The following is a 24,751-nucleotide window of genomic DNA, read 5'->3' as shown; positions in this document are numbered from 1 at the left end:
GAGCTTAAGGACCTTGCCTAAAATGACACATTTAAATTATGGCAAAACTGGGAATTGCATCCAGACTCAGTATTGAACCACAGCAAACAAACAGGCCTAATAAACTGACTGCTCCACAGATTTCCCATTCCCAAACCTTAAAACATACATTTTTTAAATTATTATTGTTATGTTTTAAGAGTCTCACTTTTTCGCCCTCAGTAGAGTGCCGTGGCATCACAGGTCACAGCAACCTCCAATTCCTGGGACAAGTATCTGGGACTACAACCACCTATCACAACGCCCAGCTATTTTTTTGTTGCAGTTTGGCCGGGGCTGGGTTCAAACCCACCACCCTCGGTATACAGGGCCAGAGCCCTACCCACTGAGCCACAGACGCCACCCTTAAAACGTATTATTAAGATCACAAAATGGCATGAGATAAACTATAGGAATATTGAGAAAACATAGAGAATGTTAATATAAATGGAAGTCATGCCTATTTAAAGAAAAAATAGGGCGGTGCCTGTGGCTCAAGGAGTAGGGCACGGGCCTCATACACCGAGGGTGGTGGGTTCAAACCCAGCCCAGCCCAAAAAACAAACAAACAAACAAAAAAGAAAAAATGTTGCCCATTTAAATAAAAAAGTAAAATCACATAAACTCGCAATGGATTCCCATCTTATCAGAGCAATAACCAAAGTCCTGACCAGGTTCATAAGGCCCCAGAAGAACAACTAGTCCTCTTCTCCTGGGTCACTCTGCTGCCCATCACACTGACTACCTGAGGTGTTACCAATACCTCAAGTATGCCTCAGCTCTTTCTGTTTCTGCAGCCTAGAGCATTCTTCCCAGAGACAGCTCCATGAGTCACCACTTGATTTCCTTCAGGCTTCTGCTCAAATGCTACCCTATTGGAAAGGCCTTCCATGACCATTCCATGGAAACAATATCTCCACCACCATCACTACCTACTCACTTCTGTCCTTCTCAGCCTCCCTATTGATCTATAATGCATTCATCAGTCTGGGACCCTATTGTTTACTTGTTCAGAAGTATAGAAAATCCTTGAAGCAGGAGGTTTTCTGTCGTGATTGATTTTTTTGCTACTATAATCTAAGCACCTAAAACATTACCTGGCACATATTTGGCACCCAATAAATATTTTCTGAATAAGTGAATAATGGAAATGACAAAAAAGATTGCCTATAAAAGCATATCAGTGTCACTTAAAGGAAAAAAAAAAAAAGAAAGAAAAGTAAACCAAATGCCAAACAGCATGAAATGGCTAAACACAGCAAATATATAGGACAAATCTATGACAACACATGACATAGTACATATGATATTAACAGAGAAAAACAATGACAGTATCAAATGAAAAACATTAGGACTTCCAAAAATATTTACCAAATGGTTAAATACATTAAAAAAATCTATACATAGGCAGGGTGCAGAGGTTCACACCTATAATCTTAGCACTATGGGAAGCTGAAATGAGAGATCACTTGAGCTCAAGAGTTTGAGACCAGCCTAAGCAAGAGTGAGACGCCATCTCTACTAAAAATAGAAAAATTAGGCCAATGTGGTGGCTCACTCCAGTAATCCTACCACTCTGGGAAGCCTAGACAGGTAAACTGCTGGAGCTCAGGAGTTCAAGACAGAAAAACTAGCCAGGTGTAGTAGAGCATGGCTGTAGTCCCAGCTACTCAGGAAGCTGACGCAAGAGGATTACTTAAGCCCAAGAGTTTGAGGTTGTTGTGAGCTATGATACCATGGCACTCTACCCAGGATGAATGAGTGAGACTATGTCTCAAAAAAAAAAGAAAGAAAGAAAAATTAGTATTATGGCAGGTTGCCTATAGACCGAGCTACTCAGAAGGTTGAAGCAGGGGAATTGCATGAACCCAGGAGTCTGAGGTAGTTACAAGCTAGACTGATGCTCCCTAGTCCAAGCAATAGAGCAAGTCTCTATCTTCAAAAACAAAAACAAAAAATTCACATACAAAAATTAGAATATTTTGTAATAATGAAAATAAAACTTCATATTCATTAATTATTTTTTTGCTGTGGATGGAGACTCAGGACCATAATTTATAGCCTTAATTCAACATACAGAATAAGGATCCTTTTCTAAAAATATAAACATTATTTTAAATAAATGTTTCTTACAGAGAGAGCCGCATCTGAGGAAAATCAGTTGAAATGTCCTTATGCATGAAATCTCCAGCCCATTTAGAAAGCGAAGGAAGATATTCCTCTATTTCTTGTTTGATTTCATCTTGATTCAGATTTAAGCGGTACCTGCCAAAATAAGATATTAAGTATGAAAACATAAATATGAGAAAACTAAATAAGGACAAAAATATTCAGATAAGCAACCTAAGTGTCCATCAGCCAGTAAATGGGAAAACAAAAGTATGGCACACCCACACAATACAGTATTATTTAGCCGTAAAAAGGAATTCTGGCACACATTATAACACAGATGAACTCTGAAGACATTGCACTAAGGGAAATAAGCCAGTCACAAAAGGACAAATACTGTCTGGCTGTACTTATATGAGGGACCCATGGTAGTCAAAAATCACAGAGACAGAGAAAGGTTTGTCTCAGAAATTAAAATGTCTAAAAGCACTTAACATAATGCCCTGCATATGTCAGGGTTCAAAAACATCATTAGAACAAACTGCATATCATTAGTAAATAAGTTGTATGAAACCGCAGAAAACATTTTTCCTGTATAAAAAGTGTTAGCCACAAAAGTAGGGCTGGGCACAGTGGCTCACGCCTCGTAGCACTCTGGGAGGCCAAGAAGGGCGGATTGCTTAAGCTTATGAGTGCAAGACCAGCCTGAGCAAAAATCAAAACACATCTTTACTAAAACTAGAAAAACTGAGGGCTCAGTGCCTGTAGTTCAAGCGGCTAGGGCGCCAGCCACATACACTGGAGCTGGTGGTTCCAATCCAGCCAGGGCCTGCCAAACAACGACAACTACAACAAAAATAGCTGGACATTGTGGCAGGCGCCTGTAGTCCCAGCTACTTGGGAGGCTGAGGCAAGAAAATCACTTATGTCCAAGAGTCTGAGGTTGCTGTGAGCTGTGATGCCATGGCACTCTACCCAGGGTGACAGTTTGAGACTCTGTCTCAAAAAAAAGCAAAAAACCACAAAAGTATACTCTCGGAAATGTAGTTTATATCAACTAGTCTGGAAATCAAAATCACCAATACAAAAAAAATTTCTGTGAAAAAAGAAGTGGACTTTATACAAATTAAGAAAAAATACAGACAGTAGAATGTGCCAGTCTTTCTACAGGTAGTCATATATAAAATATCAATAATTAGCCATGTGTGGGTTCATATATATTACCTTCATTGTCACAAACACCATACAAAATAGGTATTATCACCTTTTTCAAAAAATAATTTTTTTTTTTTTTTTTAGACAGTTTCATTATGTCTCCCTCGGTAGAGCGCCATGGCATTACAGCTCACAGCAACCTCAAACTCTCGGGCTTAACCGATTCTCTTGCTTCAGCCTTGCGAGTAGCTGGGACTACAGACACCCACCAAAACACCCAGCTATTTTTTTTTTTTTTTTGTTATAGTTGTGATTGTGATTTAGCTGACTGGGGCTGGATACAAACCCTCTACCCTCGGTGTATGTGGCTGGCGCCATAACCACTGGCTACAGGAGCCAAGCCTTTCTTTTTTTTTTTTTTTTGAGACAGAGTCTCAAACTGTCACCCTGGATAGAGTGCAATGGCATCACAGCTCACAGCAACCTCTAGCTCTTGGGCTTAGGCGATTCTTCTGCTCAGCCTCCTAAGAAGCTGGGACTACATGTGCCCACCACAATGCCCAGGTATTTTTTTTGTTACAGTTTTCATTGCTGTTGTAGCTGGCCCTGGCTATGTTCGAACCACCACCCTTGGTGTATGTGGCTGGCACCCTACCCACTGAGCTACATGTATCACCTCAAAAAATTTTTTTTAAGACAAAGTCTCACTCTGTTGTCCAGGCTAGAATGCCATAGCTTCAGCCTAGTTCGTAACAACCTCAAACTCCTCCCAAAGTGCTAGGATTACAAGTGTGAGCCACCCTATCCAGCCACCTTTTTCAGAATATTTAAGGGGCAGAGCCCATAGCTCAGTCGGCAGGGCACCGGCCACATACACTGAGGGTGGCAGGTTCAAACTCAACCCAGGACAGCTAAAAAAAAAAATAGAAAAACCGAGGCAAGAGAATCACTTGAGCTCAAAAGTTGGAGGTTGCTATGAGGAATGACGCCACAGCCCTCTACCTTGGGTGACAGCTTGAGACTCTGCCTCAAAAAAATTTTTCATTGTTTGGGATTCATGAAGGGTACAAAGAATTGAGTTACGCTGATTGTATTTGTTAAAGTCTCTCTTTAATTGTGTTCTGCCCCCAAGAGGTATGCCATACACCATGACACCCCATCCTCCACCATCTATTTAAGGAAATTTTTTGGTCACTAAACTAGTGAAGTCAGATTTTGAAACTAATTTCCAAACCCGTACAATTTTCAGTATATCACAGTTTCTTTTTTTTTTTTCTTGGAGACAGCATCTGTCGCCCTGGGTAGAGTGCTATGGTGATATAGCTCACAGCAACCTCAAACTCTTGGACTCAACTGATCTTCTTGCCTCAGCCTCCTAAGTACCTGGGACTACAGACACCAGCCACAATACCAGGCTAATTTTTAGTAGAGACAGGATCTTGCTCTTGCTCAGGCTGGTATTACATTACTTCTAGAACTAATAATACAAAAAAGTTTTTTTCCACATTCTCTGACAGCAGCTAAAAAATAAGTTGTGTTTATATACAGAATACTTACATGCTACTCAGAGTTACTGCTGTGCAATTTCAGAAACTTCACAGTGTTGTAACAGGTTACTGCAACCTTGGAACCTGCACTCTAGATTCCACTAATCTATACTAAATAATCTAATATCCAAATACCTTATAGATCCTAGCAAAGAAGTTACATCATAAAACCACACTTGCATGTTCTATAACTACTTACATTTCCTTCAAATGCTTTGTTTCTTGAATAGTTTGAAAAGCAAGTTCTTGTAGCTTATCTGGGGCAAAGTTATCACTAATTGCTTTTTGAAATACCTCATGAAGAACTGTACCAATTAGCATTTGCCGTGTGGCTGGATCAGAGCTCTACAAAAATAAATCATACAAACGTTTTACTCCACAACATATTTACAGAAACAAATCACACTAACATTTTATTTTACGACACATTAACAGACAACAGACATGATTTTATATTTGCTAGCTAACCTATTAATCTATCATAGCCAAAACACACTGGTAAGAATAAGTGTCTTATGGTGAGTGGGACTATAGTAAATTTCACTTTCTTCTATTCAGAATTATCTGAATTATTTTACAAGTGTGCATTATTTTTAAAATAAGTACATTTCCCTATTGAACAAAATACAACCAATATGAAAGAGCTGAACATATTCTCAAGTATTTAATAATTTAAAAATTCTTCTGAAGCTTTTGTAATTCCTAAGCATAATGATTAGCTGTTTACACATACAAGATGTGCCTCCCTCAAACCTTGTGAACGATGTCAGCACGTTATCCATCTGACATGAAATAAAAAAATAAAAAATAAAGTATTCTTCTTAAAGGCTGGGCATGATGGCTAACACCTGTAATCCTAGCACTCTGACAGGCCAAAGCACAAGGATTGCTTAAACTCAGGAGTTCAAGAGTAGCCTGAGCAAGAGCGAGACCCCCATCTCCAAAAATAGCCAGATGTTGTGGCGGGTGCCTTGTAGTCCCAGCTACTTGGGAGGCTGAGGCAAGAGAATCACTTGAGCTCAAGAGTTGAGGTTGCTGAGAGCTGTGATACCACAGCACGCTACCGAGGGCAACACAGTGAGACTCTGTCTCAAAAATAAATTAAAAACAAAAAAAAGAAAAGAAAAGAAAGAAAGAAATCCTGGGAGGAGAGAAAAAGCAATCCAACAAATGACCCTTTATGAGTTCTTCAAATAAATGACCCTGAAATATAGGATGGATGGAAGACAGAAGTAATACAGAGATATATATTAAGAACTAACTTAACTTAGGCTTGGCGCCTGTGGCTTAAGCAACTAAGGCGCCAGCCACATACACCTGAGCTGGCGGGTTCAAATTCAGCCCAGGCCTACCAAACAGCAATGACGGCTGCAACCAAAAAATAGCCGGGCACTGTGGCGGGCACCTGTAGTCCCAGCCTGTGAGAGGCAGAGGCAGGAGAATCACTTGAGCCCAGGAGTTGGAGGTTGCTGTGAGCTGTGATGTCATAGCACTCTACCCAGGGCCATAGCTTGAGGCTCTGTCTCAAAAAAAAAAACAAAGAACTAACTTAGGGCTTGGTGCTTGTAGCTCAAGCGGCTAAGGCGCCAGCCACATACACCAGGGCCAGTTAAAACAACAATGACAACTACAACCAAAAAATAGCCGGCCATTGTGGCAGACGCCTGTAGTCCCAACTACTTTGGAGGCTGAGGCAAGAGAATCGCTTAAACCCAGGAGTTAGAGACTGCTGTGAGCTGTGATGCCACAGCACTCTACCCAGGGTGACAGCTTGAGGCTCTTTCTAAAGAAAAAAAAAAAAAAGAACTTAAGAGACCTACCAACTAAATGAAATACTGTGACCTTGTTTGGATATTGTTTCAAACCAACCAAATAAATAACAAGATATTGTTTTTGGTTTTTCGGAAACAAGAGTTTCACTTTGTCACCCATGGTAGAGTGCCATGACATCATAGCTCACAGCAACCTCGAAATCCAGAGCTCAAGTGATTCTCTTGTCTCTGTCTCCCAAGCAGAGTCCACCTGCCTCGGCCCCCCAGAGTGCTAGGATTACAGGCATGAGCCACCTCGCCCAGCCTCGTAAGACCCTTTCGAAGCATCCACAGTTAATACTATTTACCCTGAAAGTTTCACTCAGGATAGCTCTTCTCATACATCGAATACTACTGGCTATGCTTGTGCCGGAAAACAGCATGTCTGGATAAAGAATCAAATATCCAAAATGTTCATCTATTATCCAAGTACCAGATGTACATTCTCCCTCCAAATGAATGATATCTCCTGGCTCTACTGGTACAGAACACCTGAAAATAAAGCAAAGTTAAGGTATAAATACATATTTTTAGGTTCCTACATTTAAACATATTTGGAAAGCTTCAAAAGAAGAAATAACTGGGCGGCGCCTGTGGCTCAGTGAGTAGGGCGCCAGCCCCATATGCCGAGGGTGGCGGGTTCGGACCCAGCCCCGGCCAAACTGCAACAAAAAAATAGCCGGGCGTTGTGGCGGGCGCCTGTAGTCCCAGCTGCTCGGGAGGCTGAGGCAAGAGAATCGCGTAAGCCCAGGAATTGGAGGTTGCTGTGAGCCGTGTGACACCACGGCACTCTACCCGAGGGCGGTACAGTGAGACTCTGTCTCTACAAAAAAAAAAAAAAAGAAGAAATAACTATTTCTAAATTCTGTAGGGTTTTTTATTTTTTGTTTTTTTAAAAAAGACATTCTCCCTCAGTTGTATAGGCTGAATATAGTGACCCAATCATAGCTCATAGCCACCTCGAATTCCTGGGCTCAAGTAATTCTCCCACAGGCTAGGCGTGGTGGCTCACACCTATAGTCCTAGCACTCTGGGTGGCCAAGGCAGGTGGATTGCCTGAGCTTGGCAGTTTGAGACCAGCCTGAGCAAGAGCAAGACTTCATTTCTAAAAATAGCTGGGTGTTGTGGCAATCGCCTGTAGTCCCAGGTACTTGGGAGGCTGAGGCAAGAGAATTGCTTGAACCCAAGATTTTGAGGTTGCTATGAGCTATAACACCATAGCACTCTACTGAGAGCAACAAAGCGAGACTGACTCAAAAACAGACAAAAAGTAATCCTCCTGGGCAGCACCCTTAGCTCAGTGGGTAGGGTGTCGGCCACATATACCCAGGCTGGGGGTTCGAACACAGCCCAGGCCAGCTAAAATCAACATTGACAACTGCAACAAAAAATAGCCGGGTGTTGTGGCGGGCGCCTGCAGACCCAGCTACTTGGGAGGCTGAGGCAAGAGAATTGCTTAAGCCTAAGAGTTTGAGGTTGCTGTGAGCTGTGATGCCACTGCACTCTACTGAGGGTGACATAGACTCTATCTCAAATTAAAAAAAAAAAATAATCCTCCTGCTTAAACCTCCTAAGTAACTGAGAGTATAAGCATTCACCACCACACCCTTCTAAGTTTTTTTTAGAGACAGTGTTTTACCATGTTCCTCAGGCTGGTCTCAAACTCCTGGCCTCCAGCAATCCTCCTGCTTCAGCCTCCCAAAGTGTTAGGATTAAAGGTGTAAGCTACCATGTGTGGCATAACATGAATTATAATCTGCAAACTTCTTTTTTTTGAGACAGAGTCTCAAGCTGTTACCCTGTGTAGAGTGCTGTGCCATCACAGCTCACAGCAACCTCAAATTCTTGATCTTAACCACCCAAGTAGCTGGGACCACAGGTACCCGGCACGACACCTGGCTATTTTTTTTGTTGTTGCAGTTGTCATTGTTGTTTTAGCTGGCCCAGGCTGGGTTCTCACCGAGCCTTGGTGTATATGGCCAGTGCCCTACCTGTTGAGCTACGGGCACCACTGGTAAGCTGCAAACTTAAAACAGAATATATTGGGAAATAGGAAGCAGTCATATATAAGCCCCTTTGTACTTGACTTTCAAATGACAATAACTATCAACTTTTAGAATAAGAGACCTTCAATGCTGGGGTAATAGACACAATTTCCATCTAGAATTAAACTAGGTTCAAAACTACTCCTTCTTAACAACTATGGTAACATTCACACAAGACATTTAATGGGATTTAAATGTCCCAAATGGCACCCTCTACAAAAATTACCAGTCATTCCTAAGGATGCATCGTTCTTTATATTCTAGTGACTGGGAAGCAGTGATGATTAGTTGCTTTTCATGGTTTCCCTCTTCGTTCTGCACAACATCCACTGCTAACACCAAGTACCGGTTATCCATTCCTCGGGTCAGCATTGTTTTAGGAAATGAAGATACCACTTTCTTCTGAAATCTAAAGCATACACATACAAAACTATTTTAGCACAACTGTGAAATAAGAAGCCACCCAATCTCTTTTATCAACAAACAAACCTTCTAATTTTCTATGTTTGTTTCTTCTGGAAAGCTTATCACAATGACTGTTAGCTAAAATAGGTAAAATTAAGAGAGCAAAGACATAGTAGAATTCCTACTATAAAACATCCCAGAAGTAATGGCACTTAAAACATGCTTACAATATGGAATTTTCCATTTTAATCTCCATGAGTTCTGTGGGAACCTATTACTGAGGATTAAAAATAAATTGGAAAATCTTAATAAGTTTCTGCCACTGGTGCAAGCCTTCCCAAAGTACAAGTAAAGATGTTTGGGACACTAATCTTTTTTCTTTTTTTTGAGACAGAGCCTCAAGCTATTGCCCTGGGTAGAATGCCATGGCATCACAGCTCACAGCAACCTCAAATTCTTAGGCTTAAGCGATTCTCTTGCCTCAGTCTTCCAAGTAGCTGGGACTACAGGTGCCCATTACAACCCCCGGCTATTTTTTTGGTTGCAGCTGTCATTGTCGTTTTAACTGGCCCGGGCCAGGTTCAAATCCGCCAGCCTCTGTGTATGTGGCTGATGCCCTACCCACTGAGCTACAGGAGCCTCCTGGACGTTTATCTTTTTGTAAATAAGAGACTTAAGTTACAGAAAGTGTACTGTAGGTAGTTCACTGGAGTCTACCATGAGCTAAATAAAGAACTGCATTTGAAACCATCTGGTCCAACCAAGTATTTAATGTAAGAATCTCTCTATAAAAGACATTCTAGCTCCGGCTTTGTAGAGAAAGCAAGCTTAATACCTGTCACTATAGCTCTTTCCTTTATAGAGTAACTCAGAAGTTTCTCATCTATATTTATAATGAACAATTTCAAAATACTTTTTTTTTTTTGTAGAGGCAGAGTCTCACCTTATCACCCTCAGTAGAGTGCCGTGGCATCACACAGCTCACAGCAACCTCCAATTTCTGGGCTTAGGCGATTCTCTTGCCTCAGCCTCCCGAGTAGCTGGGACTACAGGCGCCCACCATAATGCGCGGCTAATTTCACAATACTTTTATCCAGTAGTCCAAGCTGTCTAAACTTACGCAAAATAATCTCTCCTCCAGAAAACAGCCTCTAACCCCACTCACCCCTTTGAGACTGGCTTGCTTTGTCACTGTGGGTAGAGTGTGGTGGCCTCAGCCTAGTTCACTTCAACCTCAAACTCTTGGGCACAAGCGATCCTCCTGCCTCAGCCTCAGAGTAGCTTGTACTACAGCCACATGCCACAACATCCAGCTACCTTCTCTTATTAAGTAATACTTATTCTTCCCTGTTTAACTGCAGCATGAGTGAGGGTAGTGGTTTAGAACCCAGCCCCGGCCAAACTGCAACAAACAATAGCCGGGCGTTGTGGTGGGCCCCTGTAGTCCAGCTACTCGGAAGGCTGAGGCAAGAGAAATCGCCTAAGCCCAAGAGCTGGAAGTTGCTGTGAGCTGTGAACCTATTTAGCCTCAGGCCATGAATTTCCCAAGGTAGGCTGTGATGCCTTATGGATCTCTCAAAAGGGTGCAGGATCAAAACCTCAAAAGCAAAAGTCCCTCAACACTAATTAGCATTACCGCTATCACACTAAGAATAATAATCCCATACTGGGATCATTTACACCGAGCTGAGGATGCAAAGTTCTCCCTAAGTTCCTCCAACTAAACATCTACGAAAAGTATGAAACAGTTGCAGTTTCCCTTTATGAAGACATTTCAGTGACCGAAACTCCCCCAGATTGAGAAAGAGGTGACAGGGGAACGAATGAACTGCTAGGCGAGAGAATCTTCAGCCTCTGGCCGAGTGTGGCTCCAAAGAAAACCCCGGGAAGCAGACCCCAGCTCCGGAGGTTCGTCGGGGCCCGAGCGAGCTGAGCCGAGCCTCTCGGCCCCCAGCCCGGGTCACCAGTGCAGGCATGGATGCCGCCTCTCCAGCTCCTTTCTTTCAAATCTCCCGCTGTGTTCCCAGGCCTCCCGCCAGCTTCGCTCACAACTCTGTAGGCAGCGCAGTCTCCTCCCCCAGACTCTTCTCCACCAGCAGCTCCAGTTCGCCTAGTTGCTCCATCCCAAGCACAGGGACCGCAAACTGCCGCCAGGAAAAATCAGAGGGTAGCGGGGGCAAACACTGCAAACGCAGACAAGACAGAAGCGCCGGGTCTAGCAGCGCCACGCGCATGCGCCGACTGCCCGGGTCCCAATTGACCTGCGCGAAGCCGCGTCCAGCTCCCCGCGCGCGTTGCTACGCTTTGCAAGCTGAGCTTGCCCTGCGGAGGCGGTTGGGCGCCCCTTTGCTCCAACTAAATGCTCCCGCCCTCTCCTTTGACACTCCTCCAGCTCGTGTCTGACGTTTGCTTAGTTTGAACAGAACTGTTTGCACTTGTCCAAAACCAGGTTTCCCGCCTTAAACTTCAGAATTTTGCTTTCCCTGGGAAACAATACCTGTCACAGTAGCTCATTACTGGAAAGCTCATTGAGAAAATAGACACTATTAGATAGGAATTTCATCATGCCACGACTTAATCTACAAAACTACCAATATCTACGCCTGTCATATATTATCTTTCCACTTTTTCCAACAGAAGACGATGTTTTTCCTGTCAGTGGGCAATCTCTCCACCGTACTTTGCCTCCCAGGGCTAACATCCTCGAGGGCATTGCTTTTTCAATTATTGCCTTATTCTCTAGTATCATCAGTCTCACCTGCACTATCCACGTTTGTCCAGTGTTATGAAAACAAGGTTTCGGCCTAGGTCAAGTTGCTCACTGCACAAAGATCCAATTATTGAGATGGGAGAATTATTATTATTAATTAGAGACAGAGTCTCACTTTATCACGCTCAGTAGAGTGCTGTAGTGTCACAGCTCACAGCAACCTCCAACTCCTGGGGTTAGGCGATTCACTTGCCTCAGCCTGAGCACCTGGAACTACAGTTGCCCGCCATAAAGCCCAGCTATTTTTTGTTGCAGTTTGGCCGGGACCAGGTTCAAATCCACCACCCTCGGTATATGGGGCCTGTGCCCTACTCATTGAGCCACAGGCACTGCCCGAGACAGGAGGATTATTAAGAAAGGAATTTTTAATTCGAAAGACATCTTGTGGGGAGAATGGGACAAGCTGCCTCACTAGTCTTCATAATTAACAGGGATGATGGACTTCTTAATAGGGGGCCACATGCCTTGGAGCAGATCAGGGGAAAGGTGAGTCTTGGCTCAGGAAGTTTGCCCAGAGGCCTTCAAAATCTCAACTCCTCTGTCTTACAGAAAATCCATCATTTCTGGGAAACAACTAGGTCAAGTAGCTAGTTAAGGGAGAGGATTGTTAAAAACATACAGGCGTCACTGAAATTTCATCAAGGAGCCAGTTACACCCGAGTCTCCCATCTTTAAAAGATGTTACCCTGGAGCGGCGCCTGTGGCTCAGTGGGTAGGGTGACAGTTCCATATACCCAGGGTGGTAGGTTCAGACTCGGCCCTGGCCGAACTGCAACAAAAAAATAACTGGGCGTTGTGGCGGGCACCTGTGGTCCCAGCTACTCAGGACGCTGAGGAAGAGAATCGCCTAAGCCCAGGAGTTGGAGGTTGCTGTGAGCAGTGACGCCACAGCACTCTACTGAGGGCGGTAAAGTGAGACTCTGTCTCTAAAAACAAAAAAGATGTTACCCTGATGACTTACCCACAACACTCTTAGCTACTATCCTGAGCAAGCTTTCTTCAAGGCTATCTCCAAATTCAACTCTCCTCTTTTTCTAAATTATACTTTTATTGTATTAAGCCAGGGGCATAGTGGCTCACACATGTAATCTCAACATTTGAGGTATTAGCAGAAGGATTCCTTTAGGCCATGATAAAAGACTAACCATCTTGATCAACATAGTAAGTCCTTGTCTCTTAAAAAACCTTAGCAAGATGTGGTGGTGGACGTGTAGCAAGAGGATGGCATGAGCCCAGGAGTATGTGAGTTTACTGTGAGCTATGATTGGACCACTGCCCCCTAGGCTAGGCAATGGAACATCACCTCATCTCTCAAAACGTTTTTTAGCCAGGCATGGTAGCTCACGCCAGTAATCCTAACACTCTTGGAGGCCAACGCAGGTGTATTGCTTGAGCTCATGGGTTCAAGATCAAACTGAGTAAAAGCAAGACTCTGTCTCTCCTAAAAAATAAAAGAACTAGCTGGGAGTGGTGGCACATGTCTATAGTAGTCGCAGCTACTCCACAGGCTGATGAAAGAGTATTGCTTCAGCCCAAAAGTTTGAGGTTGCTGTAAGCTATGATGCCATAGCACTCTAACCGGGGCAACAAAGTGAGATTATGTCTGGAAAAAAAAACAAAAATGGGGCAGCGCCTGTGGCTCAGTCGGTAAGGCGCCAGCCCCATATACCGAGGGTGGCAGGTTCAAACCCAGCCCCAGCCAAACTGCAACAAAAAAAAAGCTGGGTGTTCTGGCCAGCGCCTGTAGTCCCAACTACTTGGGAGGCTGAGGCAAGAGAATCGCCTAGGCCCAGGAGTTGGAGGCTACTGTGAGCAGTGTGATGCCACGGCACTTTACCAAGAGTGATAGAGTGAGACTCTGTCTCTACAAAAAAAAAAAGAAAGAAAAAGAAAAAAACTTCAGCTCTCTTTTGTTTTCTGAAACACTTCCCAGAGTTTCCAGGATACTTGTCCCCAACCTTGGCCCAAATACACTCTATTAATTTTGTTTCAGCTTCTTCCTTTAGATCAGTGGTTCTCAACCTTCCTAATGCTACGACCCTTTAATACAGTTCCTCATGCTGTGGTGACCCCCAACCATAAAATTATTTTCACTGCTAGAAGTAATGGGGGGTGGGGGGGACGGGGGCAGAGGTCACCACAACATAAGAAATTGTATTTAAAGGGTCACAGCATTAGGAAGGTTCAGAACCACTGCTTTAGATTAACATGTACTATAGATTGTTGAAAATATACAGAAAAGGGAGGCGCCTGTGGCTCAGTGAGTAGGGCGCCGGCCCCATATGCCGAGGGTGGCGGGTTCAAACCCAGCCCCGGCCAAACTGCAATAAAAAAATAGCCGGGCGTTGAGGCGGGCGCCTGTAGTCCCAGCTGCTCGGGAGGCTGAGGCAAGAGAATCGCGTAAGCCCAAGAGTTAGAGGTTGCTGTGAGCTGTGTGACGCCACGGCACTCTACCCGAGGGTGGTACAGTGAGACTCTGTCTCTACAAAAAAAAAAAAAAAAAAGAAAATATACAGAAAAAAAGCTGGGCACAGTGGCACACACCTACAGTCCCAGCTACATGAGAGGTAGGAAAATAACTGGGAGGCTGAAGCAAGAGGATCACTTAAGCCCAGGAGTTCGAGGCTGTAGTGCATAATTATTGTACCTGTGAATAGCTACTATACTCCAGCCTGAGCAGCCTGAAAAAAATACGTATTTTTTATATAAATAAAACCTCCCTACATAGTTAACCACCTCCCTACATTGACCATCACGTTGACTTAATTTTCATAGACCAAACATGCAATTCATGTACCTATCAGTAGTATTCCTATTTCCTTATGTTGACCAGCTCCATATGTTGACTAGTTACTGTCCCTTGAGTGGTCAGCTTACAGAGGTTCTACTGTACACACATACACACACACACAGTATATACAAAAAATAAAAGAGTAGGGTGCTGGCCACATACGCCAAGGCAGGCGAGTTTGAACCCGGCCAGGGCCTGGAAACAATGACAACTGCAACAAAAAAACAGCCGGGCATTGTGGTGGGCACCTATAGTCCCAGCTACTTGGGAGGCTGGGGCGAGAGAATCTCTTGAGCCCAAGAGTTAGGGGTTGCTGTGAGCTGTGATGCCAAGGCATTCTGCCAAAGGTGACAAAGTGAGACTCTGTCTCAAAAAAAAAAAAAAAAAGAAAAAGAATAAAAGAAAAAGTAATCACCTCTTAAATCTATTACCCAACTTAAAAATAATCTTTTTCGGTTGGCCCTTCCGCCGCGGCAGCCATTGGAGTTTCCCGCTGTTGTTGCAGCCATGGCTCTGCGCTACCCCATGGCTGTGGGTCTCAACAAGGGCCACAAGGTGACCAAGAACGTGAGCAAACCGAGGCACAGCCGCCGCCGCGGGCGCCTAACCAAACACACGAAGTTCGTGCGGGACATGATCCGAGAAGTGTGTGGCTTTGCCCCGTATGAGCGGCATGCCATGGAGCAGCTCAAGGTCTCCAAGGACAAACGGGCCCTTAAGTTCATCAAGAAAAGAGTGGGGACACACATCCGTGCTAAAAGGAAGCAGGAGGAGCTGAGCAACGTCCTGGCCGCCATGAGGAAAGCAGCTGCCAAGAAGGACTGAAACCCCCTTCCCTCTGTGCACAATAAAACCTTTATAGATAAACCAAAAAAATAAATAAATAATAATAATCTTTTTCTTTTTTTTTAATTGAGACAGTGTCTCACGTTGTCTCCCTCAGTAGAGTGGCGTGGAGTGGTAGCTCACCTGAAACTCTTGGGCTCAAGTGAGTCTCTTGCCTCAGCCTCCCCAGTAGCTGGGACTGGGAGTGGGGAGGTTTCACAGTTGCTCAGGCTGGTCTGGAACCTGTGAACTCAGGCAATCCACCCGCCTCAGCCTCCCAGAGTGCTGGGATTACAGGCATGGGCTGGGTGAGGTGGTCATAAAGAAACAGAATACATTATTGCTCTTGTTCAGGCCTTTGTCTCTGTTACAATGGGACCCCAGAAATACCCAAAAGGTGAGTTGCAGGCCGTGTAAAGAGAGGTCAGACATGCCTTGCCATGCCCCACCCCCTTCTTGGAAATATCCCTTGGAACTCATCAACAGGCCTAAGGCTACACAAGACAAGCTTAAACCACAACTGCAGGTCATCAAGTTACTTAAGAGATCATGAGTCTGAGTCCAGTGGCTGGTCTCTGATTAACAGATTCTTTCATTTTAACTTAAAACATTTCAAGCCATTAGACAAAGCTTCATTTCTTTAACTAATAACACATCAAAGAAACTTTAAACCCACCTATAACTAATTTTCCACTTTGTCCTGCCTTTTCGGACCAAATCAATATCCACCTTCTATATATTAATATATAACTTTACACAAAATTCCTGTCTCCCTAAAATGTATGAAACCAAACCGTAACCCGGAAGAGCAAGACCACTTGCCCAAGGCTTCTTGGGTGTAAATCTGACCATGGTCATACATATTTGGTGCAGAATAAAACACTTTATTTTACAGAGTTTAGGTGCTTTTCCATTGACACAGCATGTAATAGTAAAAGAAATAAGAAGTTCTTCCCCTTATTTTGCCAGACAGGGGTGTTAAGGCAAACAAAATTGATGGATACTTAGTTGAATTCAGGATGTACAATTTCCTTTGATCTGAGGTAAATGAGTGCCTGCAAAGATAGGATGGCTCAAAAATCCACTTTTCAACTTTAAAATTATCTAAGCAAAAGCAACACTTGAAAGGTCTGTAGCATTTTTTTTTATTTTTTTTATTTTTTTGTAGAGACAAGAGTTTCACTTTATGGCCCTCGGTAGAGTGCCGTGGCCTCACACAGCTCACAGCAACCTCCAACTCCTGGGCTTAAGTGATTCTCTTGCCTCAGCCTCCCAAGTAGCTGGGACTACAGGCGCCCGCCACAACGCCCGGCTATATTTTGGTTGCAGTTTGGCCGGGGCCGGGCTTGAACCCGCCACCCTCGGTATATGGGGCCAGCGCCTTACCGACTGAGCCACAGGCGCCGCCCTATTTTTATTTTTTTTATTGAGACAGAGTCTCACTTGGTAGAATGCAGTGGCAACACAGCTAAAAGCAGCTTCAAACTCTTGGGGCTCAAGCAATTCTCTCTTGTTTTGAAAGAGTCTCACTTTGTTGCCCTTGGTAGAGTGCCGTGGCATCATAGCTCACAGCAACCTCTCCTGGGCTCAAGTGATTCTCTTGTGTCAGCCTCTCTAGTAGCTGGGACTACAAACCAAGCCATTCTCTTGTCTCAACCTTCCAAGTAGCTGGAACTACAGACGGCCGCCACAATCGCCAGCTATTTTTACAGACAATGTCTCACTCTTACTCAGGCTGGTCTTGAACTTGTGAGCACAGGCAATCCCCCCAACCTCAACCTCCCAGGGTGCTAGGATTACAGGTGTGAGCCCTCTCACCTGGCATAGGTCTGTGGCATTTCCAAGAGTGTACAGATTTCTGCTTACTCAGACAATGGGGTTTTAAGACTCCGTAGTCCAGCTAAGGAGACACTTACTCACTGGGAATCCATGTGGTTATCTGCCTCCGTTCTTCCCTCACAGAATAGTTTCTTGACAAAATGAGCAGGATGTTTTCAATAGCATTCGTAAACTGGCCAAAAGTTATGTACTGAAAGAACTTTTAGACATTGCCAAAAATGTGTAAAGCCAAACAATGAATTATCCTGTCAATCTGTTCCAAAACTGAGTTTAAAAAAAAAAAAAAAAACTAAAGTATTTTAAAGAGGATTACAGACTTTCATGTCACCCTTATTTCAGTAAGTATTCTCAAAAAAATAGGAAATCTTTCCCTACATATTCAAAAACTTATACTTACCAAATGTAACAACTTCTAATATCAGTTCCTAATATTCTAATTCTGAATTTGTTCACATTCAACACACTAAAACCCAGCTTTATTTCCTACCATCCCCTAAATCCACTTTCTGGTCAAAGTCTACAACAACCTATGTTGCAAACATAATGAATTTTCAGTCCTCATCCGTTATCTCAGAAATTTTTTTTTTTTTTTGCAGTTTTTGGCTGGGGCTGGGTTTGAACCCACCACCTCCGGCATATGGGGCTGGCACCCTACTCCTTCGAGCCACAGGCGTCGCCCAGAAGTTTTTTGTACATTAATCAAAAAGTTGAACCTGTTACTTGGGATATGTGCTCTTGGAAACCAGCCACCCTTCCATGAAGAGGCTGAAGTATCCCATGAAAGGCCCACAGAGAGAAAAAGTGAAGTCCTCATCCCTCAGCCGTGACCTAATTCTTGGCCAACAGTGCCAACTCACAGGCCAAGTTAGTGAGCCATCTTTCTTGGTAAAGATCCTACCTATATCCCAAAACAATCTTTTTTTTTTTTAAAGCCTTTCTTTTCTTTTTATTTATTTATTTTGCAGTTTTTAGCCAGGGCTGGGTTTAAACCCACCACCTCCAGCATATAGGGCCAGCGCCCTACCCCTTTGAGCCACAGGCACCGCCCCCCAAGACAATCTTCTGAGCTAATGTTACATAGAGCAGAAATAAGCCTTTCCTGCTAAATCCTGCCCATGTTGCAAATGGGCGAGTTAAGTGAATTATTGTTGTTTTAAGATGCTAAGGTTTCTGGTTTGTTTTTTATTTTTTTCTGGGGGTGTTTCACAGCAATAGTTAATAAATATAGATTTTGTGCTTATGACACCACACTTGACTGGTTTCCTCCAACCTCACAAGGCTTCCTCAATCTCCTTTGCAGTTTCCTCACTTTTTCTGCCTGATCTCTAAATGTTGCCAGTCTTGATGGTTCAGATCTGGATGAATTTCTCTGGCTCTCTAGGTTATTTAACCTATTTCCATGGCTTTAAATACAATCTCTATCCTCCCAATTCCCAAATTTATACTTACAGGCAAGGCTTTTTCTCCGAATTCAAAAGTCTAACTGCCACCTCATCGCCCATAGCACAGTGGTTATGGTACCAGCCACATACACTGAGGCTGGTGGGTTCGAACTTGGCCCAGGCCAGCTAAAGCAACAAAGACAACTGCAACAACAACAACAAAATAGCCATGCGTTGTGGCAGAGGCTGTAGTCTTAGCTACTTGGGAGGCTGAGGCAAGAGAATTGCTTAAGCCCAAGAGTTGGATGTTGCTGGGAGCTGTGACGCCATGGCACTTTTCCGAGGGTGACATAGTGAGACTCTGTCTCAAAAAAAAAAAAACAACAGAAGTCCAACTGCCCACATGATACCTGTCTTGGAAATATTTACAAAGAGGGGGCCAGGCACTGAGGTTCATACTCTATCCCAATGCCTCGGGGGGCTGAGGCCAGAAAATCTTTTGAGGCTAGCAGTTCAATACCCCATCACTACAAAAAAAAAATTTTTAAATTAGCCAAGTGCGGCTCAGCACCCGTAGCACAGTGGTTACAGCACCAGCCACATGCACCGAGGGTGGCAGGTTCAAGCCCAGCCCAGGCCTGCTAAACAACAATGACAACTGCAACCAAAAAATAGCCGGGCGTTGTGGTGGGTGTCTGTAGTCCCAGCTACTTGTGAGGCTGAGGTGAAAAAATTGCTTAAGCCCAGGAGTTTGAGGTTGCTGTGAGTTGTGACACCACAGCACTCCACCGAGGGCAACATAGTGAGACTCTGTCTCAAAAAAAAAAAAAAAAAATTAGCCAAATGTGCTGGTGCCTGCCTGTATAGTTCTAGCTATTTGGAAGCTGAAATGGGAGACTCACCGAAGCTCCAGTAAGCTATGGCTATGCCACTGAACCTCAGCATGGGTTACAGAGCAAGACTTCCATAAAAAGCAAAGAGACTCAATTATAACATGGCCAAAAAGAACTTCTTGTTTCCCCCACAAACTTAATATTCTTATCAATAATAGCATTATTCACCCAGAGGATAAGACCAGAAACCTAGAAATCATCCTTGATTCCATTCTGTTGCTACTCACCCACATCTGATGCATAGGAAGACCCACAGGTGCTGCCTCTAAAGCTATCTTAAGTCTTTTCGCTCTTTTCCATCTCTACTGTCAATAACTTGACCATTACCTTTCATCTAGGAAACTGCAATACTCTTATACGCACTTCCATTCTTGTCCCCCGTAATTCATTCATTTATCTCAATACATTATGAAAGGTTTCAAATGTATACAGAATTGAATAGTGAACATCCATATGCCATTCATCTAGATTTTACAACTAATATTTTGCTATCTTGATTTATCATGTGTATATTCACTCCTCCATCCACCCATGTATTCAAGTTTTCATTTTTTTAGGATATTTACTATATTTTATTTTAATTTATTATTAATTTTACTATATTTTATTTTAATTTATTGTTTAACTTCAAATATTAAGAAAATACAAATGGTTTTGTTGCATGGATACCTTGTATACTACTTAAATCAGGGTTTTGAGTGTGTCCATCATGAGAAGAGTGTTCACTGTACCCAACAGGTAAGTTTTTAATCCCTCATCCGCCATGGCTTTCCAATGTCCTCTATATCTCTTTGTGCCCAAGTACATCCATTTAACTCAACTTACTAGTGAGAACATTGTACCACTTATCATGTCAACCTGGACAAGTAATTAAATCTCCCTAAGCCTTGATTACCCACATCTGTGAAAAATAAATTTTGGGGGGTGGGGACAGTCTCATTTTATCGCCCTCGGTAGAGTGCCTTGGCATCAGAGCTCATAGCAACTTCCAACTCCTAGGCTTAGGAGATTCTCTTGCCTCAGCCTCCCGAGGAGCTGGGACTACAGGCACCTGCCACAACACCTAGCTATTTTTTTGTTGTTGTTGCAATTTGGCCGGGCTGGGTTTGAACCCGCCACCCTCGGTATATGGGGCTGGTGCCCTGCCACTGAGCCACAGGCATTGCCCGAAAAAGAAATATTAAATAGTAACTATCTCATAGTATTGTTGTAGAGGCAACAAAAGTATACTTAAGTGTACTTAAGGCATCAAAAGTGTTTAAAACAAAGCATGGCACATATAAGTCTTCAGGAAATAGACATATTATTGATCACCAGTTTCTACTGCCTAATAGTCCCTATAGTGTCTCGGAATCAAAGACTAGATACTAAGAACTGTGTAAAGTGTATAGCTGCTTTACAAGTGTGTCAGATATTATTGGCACAACTCTGCAAGGCAATGCATTAATGGTACATAGGTTTTATTATTTACCATTCATTGTGGCAAATTAACAACAAGACATTTCTGTAAAACAAACCAAGTGACTGTATTTCTAAACCGTTCATTTGTTGGATTATGTGGGTTTTTTTGTTTGTTTGTTTTGAGACAGAGTCTCAAGCTGTCACCCTGGGTAGAGTGCCGTGGCGGCACAGCTCACAGTAACCTCAAACTCTTAGGCTTAAGAGATTCCTCTTACCTCAGCCTCCCAAGTAGCTGGGACTACAGGCACTCAACACAATACCTGACTATTTTTTGGTTGCAGTTATCATTGTTGTTTGGCAGGCCTGGGCTGGATTCAAACATGCCAGCTTTGGTGTATGTGGCTGGCACCCTACCCACTTGAGCTACAGGCGCCCAATTCTTGGACTATTTGTATTTCTCCCTAACAGAACATAAAGTTTCCAAAAACAGAAACTGGGCCTTCTTTCTTCCTATAAGTAAACATTACTGAGTACCTGTGATGGTTGTGCTCCCCTGTGTTCCTCACCAGAGTTGAAGGCATGGCTCTGCCCTGGAGGGAATCAGTACAAGGAGAGAAGGACATAGGTAAATAGGCAGTTATCATAAAGGGTAGTACATAATCTTAGAGAAATACTGGTGTTATATGCTCTTCAGCATCTGAATTTAACCATAAGTACAGTTTATTGGGCCCCAAAGGAAGTCACATATAATGCTGATTTGTTGGGTGCTGAATGGATGCTCAGTACCCTAGTGGAGAATGGAACAAGATATTATATATACCCAACAACTTCTCCACCTACATACAGGGAGCCATTGAGGGCCAGAAGTAGTAGCTCATGTAGCAATCCCTAGACCAGATCACTATCTCATTCTATAGACCAGAGGGCCATATACACTGAAAGGCAGGAAAAGAAGAATAGAGTTCAAAAAAGAAATAAATTATCAATCTTCAAATGGCATATAACAGCTAGATAGACTCTGGGTTATCTATCTGAAATAAATCAGATATAAACATAGTCATGATTTTATTTTATTATTATTTTTTTGAGACACAGTCTGACTATGTTGCCCTCGGTAGAGTGCTGTGGCGTCAAAGCTCACAGCAACCACAAACTCCTGGGCTCAAGCAATTCTCTTGCCTCAGCCTCCCAAGTAGCTGGGACTATAGGCATCCACCAAAGTGCCCGGCTATTTTTTTTGTTGTTGCAGTTGTTTATCTGGCCCAGCTAGGTTCGAACCCACCACCCTCAGTATATGTGGCTGGCGCTGTAACCACTGTGCTATGGGTGCCAAGCCAGGTCATTATTTTAAGTATTCTTCCATCTGAATTCTTACATTTCAATAATGTAAACAACTAAAAAAAGAAACTACTAAAACATGGAAAAATTTATTTTTAATATCCTGTGTATTCTATAGAATGCAAATTTTTATTTAGAAACATTTGCAGTCCCCTTTTATTGATAACATAAATGAGATACTTATTTTACACATTTAAATTATCTCATGATTTAATAACAATAGTTAGCTATAGTGTGACCCAGAAATGAAAACATACAAAATAGTTTTAAAAACACAGAATAGGGGGAAGGGGGAAAGGGAGGGGAGGGAGGGTGGAGGTAGGTAGAGGGAAGGGGATTGGTGGGATTACACCAGCGGTGCATCTTACAAGGGTATATGTGAAACTTGGTAAACGGTCTGTGAAGCTAGTGAATGATGCCCCATGATCATATCAATGTACACAGCTATGATTTAATTTAAAAAAAAAACAAACACATGTATTTCTACTTGCTGGTACACTTATAGATCATACAAAGATACATATATACTTTTAAAATAACGACTTTCAAAATGAAACCAGTTCATCAAATTTTTACCAAGGTATGACAAAAAATCTTTTATGCAAAAAAATTAAAATTAAAGCAAAAATAACACTTTTGACTTAGTTTTCAAATGTCCTAAATCACATCAATTTTACAAATTACTATTTTTTGAAGACAGAACTTTAATTGTTAACTTCCCACTTCTGTCATGCTTATAATAAAACATAACACTGCTCCAAACACAATGAATGGAATTCTTACATTTCACCACTTTCTTTAAATGATAACAACTCAAATCATGTTTTACATTTCTACTTGTTTATATTGCACTAAAATTTTACATGGAAGAACTAGTTGATATATCACAATATAATATCTTAGAAACATTCTTTGATATTCATATGTACATTAATGGATATTTCACAGTCCACTTAAATAAATTTCCTAATATAAACCGATCATCTAACAAAATCAAATCTATAGTGCTACTTTGTTTTGTTTTTTTTTGGTAGAGACAGAGCCTCACTTCATAGCCCTTGGTAGAGTGTCCTGGCGTCACACAGCTCACAGCAACCTCCAACTCCTGGGCTTAGGTGATTCTCTTGCCTCAGCCTCCAGAGTAGCTGGGACTACAGGTGCTGGCCACAACACCTGGCTATTTTTTTGTTGCAGTTTGGCTGGGGCCAGGTTTGAACCCGCCACTCTCAGTATATGAGGCCGGCGCCCTGCCCACTGAGCCACAGGCACCACCCTAGTGCTACTTTGTTTTTAAGAGCAAAGATATTTACTATTTATTGTTACTGCTTTTGGAAAATACCTGGACTTCTAAAAACACTTGTAAATCACAAATAGTACCTGATAAGAACATTTGAGCAAAGCCTGATCCATCCTTCAACCTTTCCTTCATTCATTTTAGAGAGGAAGTCTCACTATGTTGGCCATGCTGGCCTCAAACTCCTGGGCTCAAGAGTTCCTCCTGCCTCAGCCTCCTGAGTAGCTGATACTACAGGCACATGCCATTGCATCCAGTCTCTCTTCATTCTTTGAGTCTCTCCATGGTTAATTTCTAAATATAACATTAATTTCATTTTAAAAAATAAAAGGAAAAGTGTCCTTTTATGTAGTGGAGCAGAGTTATAAGAGAGATAATAATACTTCAATCCTGGCTGTTTTATAGAACTTAAAAATTCAGTTCTCATCATTCTGCAATATAACCAAGCATGCTTATTTTAATAATAATAAACAATGCTAGACTCTTTTAAAAATCATGATTATAGGCAGCACCTGTGACTCAAAGGGGTAGGGCGCCTGGCCCCATATGCCAGAGGTAGCAGGTTCAAACCCAGCCCCGGCCAAAAACTGCAAAAAATAAAAATCATGATTACAATTAAAATCTAGGAAGAGCACGATAAAGCTAATGGCAACCTCTTGAACACCATTTTGAAGTCAGTTCTTCCAAATAAAACTCAAAAATGGTTTCAAATAACCCAATTACTTAGCAAGCATCAGCTTAGGAATATTTTTTCAGTGTTCTAAGGTATAATGTTTGGCATCAAAAAGAATGGTAAGCACTTTGATTTGTAAGTAATAAAGAAAAAAAAATCAAGTACTAAAATACCAGTGGTTCCTGTGACAGGATAAATATCCTGCTTCAAGTAATGTTTGCCCCACATTTTATTTCTCCCTCTCAGAGTTTATTAAGGAAGACAAATCATGATTTATTATTTTTTAGTTGAGGTGAAAAAACTGCTTCATAAGTTCGTATGTCGTAAAAGCCACTGCTTGAGAGGGGATGCAACGAATGTAATTAAGAGATAAACCACGATATAATCCTTTTCGAATTCCATGCTGTCCATAGACATACTTCATAGTATCCCGCATGGTACTGAAAGACAATAAT

At 42.5% G+C, this 24,751-nt stretch overlaps 3 protein-coding genes and 1 non-coding gene across 7 annotated transcripts in view; 2 read left to right on the top strand and 2 right to left on the bottom strand.

Moving 5' to 3' along the window:
- The window catches only part of DNA2 (DNA replication helicase/nuclease 2), a 61,129-nt gene extending 39,462 nt beyond the window's left edge, over positions 1-21,667 (bottom strand). The window contains exons 1-5 of one of the 3 annotated variants that reach the window (XM_053586390.1): positions 21,526-21,667; positions 8,912-9,094; positions 6,949-7,132; positions 5,029-5,174; positions 2,152-2,283 (exon numbers count right to left, since the gene is read on the bottom strand). In XM_053586390.1, the coding sequence (XP_053442365.1) occupies positions 2,152-2,283; positions 5,029-5,174; positions 6,949-7,132; positions 8,912-9,094; positions 21,526-21,635 (755 nt within the window). In that variant the 5' untranslated portion in view covers positions 21,636-21,667. Of the gene's footprint in view, positions 1-2,151; positions 2,284-5,028; positions 5,175-6,948; positions 7,133-8,911; positions 9,095-11,139; positions 11,265-21,525 lie in introns of those variants that run through there. The other 2 variants (XM_053586392.1, XM_053586393.1) reach the window with 2 other exon arrangements.
- Positions 5,517-5,617, top strand: LOC128582957 (small nucleolar RNA U13). The gene has a single exon (XR_008379357.1). It is a non-coding gene; the product is annotated as a small nucleolar RNA U13 (small nucleolar RNA).
- Positions 15,113-15,491, top strand: LOC128582474 (60S ribosomal protein L36-like). The gene has a single exon (XM_053586420.1). The coding sequence runs from the start codon at positions 15,159-15,161 to the stop codon at positions 15,474-15,476; it is 318 nt and encodes a 105-aa protein (XP_053442395.1). The 5' UTR covers positions 15,113-15,158; the 3' UTR covers positions 15,477-15,491.
- Positions 21,668-22,250: 583 nt separating the features above from the next.
- Positions 22,251-24,751, bottom strand: part of SLC25A16 (solute carrier family 25 member 16) — a 69,688-nt gene continuing 67,187 nt past the window's right edge. The window contains exon 10 of one of the 2 annotated variants that reach the window (XM_053586412.1): positions 22,251-24,736. In XM_053586412.1, coding sequence (XP_053442387.1) covers positions 24,580-24,736 — 157 coding nt within the window. In that variant the 3' untranslated portion in view covers positions 22,251-24,579. The remainder of the gene's footprint in view (positions 24,737-24,751) is intronic. The other variant, XM_053586411.1, reaches the window with a different exon arrangement.

This window comes from Nycticebus coucang, chromosome 3 (assembly GCF_027406575.1).
Source record: "Nycticebus coucang isolate mNycCou1 chromosome 3, mNycCou1.pri, whole genome shotgun sequence".
Lineage (NCBI taxonomy): Eukaryota > Metazoa > Chordata > Mammalia > Primates > Lorisidae > Nycticebus > Nycticebus coucang.
Note: the sequence above shows the minus strand (reverse complement) of the source record. Positions and strands in the feature narration are given on the sequence as shown.